The 6,651-nt window shown below is 48.8% G+C and overlaps 1 protein-coding gene across 6 annotated transcripts in view; it reads right to left on the bottom strand.

Moving 5' to 3' along the window:
- Positions 1 to 1,159: 1,159 nt before the first annotated feature.
- EPN2 (epsin 2) overlaps positions 1,160 to 6,651 on the bottom strand; it is a 55,271-nt gene continuing 49,779 nt past the window's right edge. For all 6 annotated transcript variants that reach the window (XM_066198418.1, XM_066198419.1, XM_066198417.1 and 3 more), the window contains one exon: positions 1,160 to 5,165. In XM_066198418.1, the coding sequence (XP_066054515.1) occupies positions 4,846 to 5,165 (320 nt within the window). In that variant the 3' untranslated portion in view covers positions 1,160 to 4,845. The remainder of the gene's footprint in view (positions 5,166 to 6,651) is intronic.

Below are 6,651 nucleotides of genomic sequence, written 5' to 3'. Positions count from 1 at the left end.
CTCGACCACGGGCTGGGGCAGCTCAGGCTCCCCTGGCTCACACAGCCACCAGAACCCACAGGATCCACCAGGACCCACCAGGATCCAGCTCCTCTGGAAGAGATCAGAGTCACCACAGCTTCCACTCTGAGCCATTCCCAAATCTTCCACACAGAGAGCGGATTTAGCTTAAAATGTGCAATTCTGAGAGGCGGGAATAGAACCAGAGAATCCCAGAATGGTTTCGGTTGGGAGGGACCTTAAATCCCATCCAGTTCCAACCCCAACACCTCCCACTGTCCCAGGCTGCCCCCAAGCCCTGTCCAGCCTGGCCGTGGACACTTCCAGGGGGATCCAGGGGCAGCCACGGCTTCTCCAGGGAAACTGGAGCGTTTCTGGGGCAGCAGCTTCCCCCAGGCAGCTCCAGCTGAAACCAAACGAGAGACTTTTCTCCCCAAAGCTGCTTCTCCTACAGTCACATCTCCAGCCTCGCCGCAGCTTCAGCATTAATTAGCGATCATTGATTAGCGATCAGCCTGATTGGCAGCAAACTAACCAGGGAACCTGGAGGGGCTCTGGAGAGGCAGCTCCTGCCGGCGCCTGCTAATGAAGTGCCCTTCAATTAAAGCAGCCAGAATTAGAAGCCTGAATCGCTTCCAGGCTGGAAGTCCTGCCACGTGATGCGTGGGACAGAGCCAAGGCTGAGCTACCAAATGGGAAGCGAGGACTCCCCAGGTCGTGTCCCAGCTCCCCCAACCCTCCTTCCACAGGCACCTTCCCCAAATTCCTGCCCGGACACAAACCCAGAGCCTCCAGCGAGGCGCCGCCCCGAGCTCCCTCCTCGGGGGCTGCGGCAGGGGCAGCGTGGGTTAAAGAAGGAATTCAGTCGCCTGCAACACAACAAATCTTCATTTTTATTGAGTCAGTCAGGTCTCAGCTGAGCCTGATTTCAGTGAGCCAGAGAAACCCTCCTGTCTCCCAGCCAGAGCAGCCTGTCCTGGGAAAAGTCAGGGATGCATCCAAGGAAATCATCCACAGCATCCCCCAAAACCACGGGGGGAGATTCCTCCTGCCACAAACCTTCCCAAGCCCAGCAGCAAAACTCCACGGAGCAGGGCTTGGCTGGGAATGGGACAACAAACACCACACAGAAGCTTGGAAAAAGCAACACAGCTGGAAATAGAAGCAATACAATTTTAATTCTGACCAGTCACCTCCAAACCCCTTCTCGTCTTTCCACTGTTCTGATGGCATCGTTTAAATATCACACCTGTGACACATCGCTTGGGGGGGGGGGGGGGGGAGGAAAAAAAAAAAGACACAAAGATACAGACATTATGATACAATAGTACAAATGATAAATTATTTATACAGTAAATAATGGCAAATAGTTCAGCACAAATCCAGAAAAAAAAAGCAGCCGGCTCCCGGGATTATGAGAAGTTTGGGAAATATTGGAACACTTGGAAAGGAAGAGTTGGGTGAGATTCTGCTGGGGGGAAAAAAGAAATCTCCTCTTTCTCCCCACCTGTGCAATATTCAGGCATAGAGCACACCTTGAACTGGAACAGCAAAGGGGCACCACAAGGGGACAAGAGCTCCAGGACTTCCCAAAAACTGGAAACACCACAACCCACCAGGGTTTCCCTTCCCTGCCCCCTCCACGGAGTTGAGTTTCTCTAGAGCATAAAACTGGATAAATATCTGAGCTTAATTGAGGGGGAAATTATGCCAAGGAGTGTGTGTGTGTGTGTGTGTTAATTTTTATTTTTACACAAGATATTTAACACTTTTCTCTTTGGTCAATTTGACCAGTAAGGCTATTTCGGGTTACTGATGTTTTAAAAATCAAAAAAGGAAAAAAGCACTTTGAATATTTGCAAAGTGAGAAAAAGAAGGAGGGGGCGGAAATGGAGAAATGGGGCAGAGGGGATGCAATGGGACACACAAACATCCTCCAGAAATGTGGGAGGGCCAGGAGGGAGGGAAGATTATCCTGGAGAGCAGGAAAATCTTCACAAAATGAGCTGGAGCATTCAGAGCATCCCCAGCCAGGACAGTGACCCCCCTGTCACCCCCTGGCGACACAGCCCAGCTCAGGAGGATTTACCAAACCAGCTCTTACCCCTCCTAAACTCAGCTCCTGCCACAAGCCCTGTGCCAGGCCGGCATCTGGGCTTGGTTAGTCTCAGCCTAAATATTTCCAGCACCACAATTTGGGCTGTGGCTGCTCAGGGAGCCTCCTCGGGGTTTGCTGTGCCACGAATGTCTCTATTTAATATAAAAGGGATAAAGTTCTGGGGGCAGTGACTCGGGAGGAAAAACAACAATTTGCCATTCAACAGCTTCATTAAGCCAGGAGCTTCAAGCTTCAGCAATTCACGGTGACAGCTCCAACTGCAGATTATTTCCGCACTTTAAATATTTCTGATCAACCTCATCTTGCCTCTAAGAAGTTCCCCAGGACGTGGCCAGGACTCTTGGCTGGACAGACAACGCCCCATCCCACTGCAGCTCACTTGAGGGGACAGGGTAAGGGACAAACACGGAGTGACCTCGATTCCAGCGCTGATCCAATCCAGCTGGGAAAAGAACCCGGAGGAATCTTGTCCCAGATCAGCTGGAAAGGACTTCGCCCCCCATCTGCAAGGATCACACCCTTCCTGCTCCAGGCTTTTCAATAACTCCAACAACAACAACAGAAAAAGGCTTTTCCTTGCTCTGAAAGGCAACATCAAGGGGGTTTTGTTTTGCCGTTAAAGACAGGCTGGGTGTGGACAGCAATCCTCTTCCCTCCTCTATAAAAACAAGGATTGGGAATGCTCCTTGCCAATTCCAGAGGATCCAACACCTGCACAGGAACATCCACACACTGAGCACTGTGTTCACTGCCAGAGCTACCCTGACCTACAGAGCTCCACTCTGGGATTGTGGCCCTAAATCTGATCATCCTTCAGCCTCCCCTTCCCAGCGGGAGATGGATCCCACTCCTCCCATGGGATCCAGCCCCTCTCCGGCCCCACAGGGGATTGTTCCACCACAACACAACTCTGGCAGATTCCGTTTTCCCCCTCTTCAATTCAGGAAAGGCCGCCAAGTCCGTTCAGAGGTGCCCTGCAGGCAGGAAAAATCCCTTTCCACAGATTTTTGGGAGAGCAGAGCTCAGCCCTGCCGAGGCCAGGGCTCCAGGAGAACCCCTGAGCGTGGTGAGGAGTCCAGACATGGACATTTATTAAAAAAGGGATAATTCAGCTCCCAAGGGACGGCTGGACGTGGAAGCAGCAATTCCTACAGCGTGCAACCTTCCAACAGGAAAAAAATCAGTGGATAAAACAAAACAAGCCGCGTTTGTACATCAGGATTTTTAACAGCTCCGCAAGTTTTACAAGGAAAATAAAAACCAAAGAGCCTCCCTTGGGATCTTCATCAAGGCTAAAAGTCTGTCCAGTCTGGGGATTGGGAAACGGGAACAAAGCAAGGGAAAGGCGACTTTAGTGTTTTTTCTTTTTAATGTAGTCTTAAATCATGTTATGCTCAAATTCAATTCATCTAAAAATAATTAGTCACGAGGATTTGTTTTTGATTTGCATTATGAATACTTCATTTAAAAGTAAATATTTTAGTGTTAATCTTCCCTTTTAAACTCTCTTTACAGAAACAAAGAGCTAAAACCATAAATAAGAGGGCATTAAAACCATAAAAATGACATTTGCCAATATCTTAATTTTTCAGCCAGACTTGATAAATCTATCAAAACCAGACAGTTAAATAAGAACCACATTATAAAAATTAGCAAAAAAAGGACTATTAGGTAACTCTGCAAACTCAAAATATGAAACTGTACTAAACAAAATATGTGCAAAAGTATACAAGAGTAACTGCATATAGCAAGGTTAAGCCTGAATTAGTTTTAAAGCTTGCCCCGGTGAAACTGAATTCAAAGTTGTCCCGCTGTGTTTCTCTTTTTTTTCTTTTCTTTTTTTTTGTTGTTTTTTCCATTTTTTTTTTCCTTTTCAACTCACATTGTAAGTCAAATAAAACAAAATACACATGAAAAAACTTCCAAACGAAGCTGGTACTGGACAAGCACAGAGCAGGACACTCACTCAGCACGAGTGCAGCCACTCACAGAGAGTTCCAGGAGTCCTCAAGAGTAGTGTAGGAAATTCAACACTGCACACGACAGCACGACTCGAGCATGGTCTTGGGTGTTTTGTCTGGGGTTTTGTGTTGTTTCTCCTTTCGAGACAAGCTTGCTGTTGTCAGTCACACCTCAGAGATACCAAAGCAGTGCGAGTTTGCAATGTTTAATGCATAAAAACCAAGCCCCCCTGGGCCCTCCGGGTCGGTCTCTTCTAAGAGTAAGGACTATGGGTGAACCAACAGTCTAGAACTGTGTGTAGTTATGTGCAAAAACATTCACTAGCACTCGGAATCTCAGCTCTATCTTACGGGCAGAGGAAGTGACAGATGCAGGGGAAGAGTAAATTCGGAAATCCAGCACATGATCTGACATCTACAAAATAGCCAAGGGAGGTTTTTCCGATGGCGGGTGTTCTCTCCCTAGAAAGTGTGTTTGAAATGATTAACAAAGTAACAAAAAATGGGCAGAATCTAACTTTGGTGGAAAGTCTGAACATTTCACATGATGCTCAACAAGCCAAAGTAAGGTACCATCTGTAGCAAAGACTAGATTTAGATTAACTGGTAAGTAGAGACAACTCTTCAAAGATCATAACTGTAAACTGCAAATCTACTTCCAAAGTCTCTCACACACCGTTCAGTCCACACAGGCCACGTTCGTTTCGCTGGAAAGACTTCAGCCTGGAAACACTAGGAAAAGAAAAAGTTCCTTTAATTGGGTCTTTATAGGAGGAAAGGGTTAGTTGTATTTGCAGCCTGGGAGGCTGCAGGCGGCATTCCTGTACTGTGCAGAGCTTGGGGCATTGATCCTGCAATGCTCAGCCCCTGGCCCATCCTGATGGTGCCCATGGCCGGCAGCGGTGCCATCCCCACGGGCACGGGGGCCATGGAAGACAGAGGTATTGGCTCCATGCTCATCGGGGGCACGGCGCTGAACGAGGGGCTGCTGCCCATCACGGGGCTGGCTCTCATCTGGTTCAGGGTCAGTGGCTGAGGCTGGTTCACCTGGAAGGGGTTGATTGGAGTCGCTGCGGTAGCGGCGCCTGGGGGGGAGAGAAGGGAGAGACAGAGAGAGAGGCAGTGCTGTCAACACCAGGGGCTGAAATCGTCTTTCCCGGTAAAGGACACTCCCTGTGTGCATCCCCGTGCCCTGAACACCCTGTGGAGCATCTCCCCCACAGCAAATTCCCTTGAAGCAGCCGATGCCTCCAAGAGCTCCCACTTCCGACAGCCCTGACTGGAGTCACAGGTGCCAAATTTGGTAACTGCAGCAGCCCCAACGACGACACCCACACCACTGATTGCATTTCTTAAACGCTACTTTGCAGGCTCTCTGTGCTGCTTTACTGCAGAGAGTGAGTTTACATTGGGTACTGGGAAGAAATCCTACCCTGGGAGGGTGGGAAGGCCCTGGCACAGATTCCCAGAGAAGCTGTGGCTGCCCCTGGATCCCTGCAAGTGTCCAGGCTGGAACAATCTAGGATACTCAAAGGTGTCCCTTCCTTCTTTAAGGTTTTAAGGTCCCTTCCAAATCATCCTGGGACTCTGTGATCTGTGCTTTCGCTCCAAGCTCTCAGCAGCCACCTCCATTTTCATGTTTCTGGCACCGAGCTGGGACAAGAATTCCCAAAGTAAACAACTTGTTTCCGAATTACAGCGGTGCTCGAAAAAGCAGAGCACAACTTTCCCAGCCTTTGAGGTTCCCTGGATTGCTGCCAGCCCTGCAAATTCCTTTTACTGCACAAGCCCAGGATTATTTGGATGGCCCAGTGACCCCTCACAAACTTTTTGTAGTACCCGGGAAGGGCAGATACACAGATTTCCTCTCTCTCCCTGCTCGCTGCCAAGGCTGCTCAGAATCACCGCTGCTTTCCTACTTGAGGATTTTAATAAATTGACTTTTTCTTCCATTGGAAGAGCGATGAAAATAAATATTGAAGGAGCATTTCCAAGTGTTTCACCCTGTGAGCAACACAGGAAAATGTCAGTGCAAATTCAGCTTTAAAAAACACATCTGCCACATGTTTGGTGTCACCATTTCAGTCTGCTCCAAGCAAGGGCTCACTTCTAACAGGCCCAGCTTGCAGCAGAACTGCATCAGCCAATTTTTTTTTTTCCAAAATACACTGAGAATGTGTTTTCAGATCGAAACTGGCTCACTGTGCCAGCCTAAGACAGCCTAACCAGCAGCTCACTGAATTACCCTGCAGGGTTTGCTCTCTGGGACCTCAGGCTGCATTCAGAGATCTCCTGTGCCTGCTGCAGCTCCAGGAAAAGGGCAATTCCAACCTTCTTCCACAGAAAACTCCCACCTGTTACCTTCCCAAGGTAATCTCACCTGCTTTGACAAAACCCAGCTGAAATTCACCCATTTTAAACAACCCTTAACCTAACACAGAAAACTCTGAGTGAGGGGAACTGCTGCAATGAAGTTCAGCTGCAGCCCAAGAGCAGAGACTTTGTGTTTTCAGGGACTGTCCCTGTGCTGGGTGAGCCCGGGATGCCTCTCTGAGACCCGCCTGCTCTTGC

Source organism: Chamaea fasciata, unplaced genomic scaffold (assembly GCF_029207755.1).
Source record: "Chamaea fasciata isolate MVZ Bird 193981 ecotype frontalis unplaced genomic scaffold, bChaFas1.0.hap1 SCAF_16, whole genome shotgun sequence".
In the NCBI taxonomy this organism is placed as follows: domain Eukaryota; kingdom Metazoa; phylum Chordata; class Aves; order Passeriformes; family Sylviidae; genus Chamaea; species Chamaea fasciata.
This window is presented reverse-complemented; position numbering and strand designations above follow the sequence as displayed.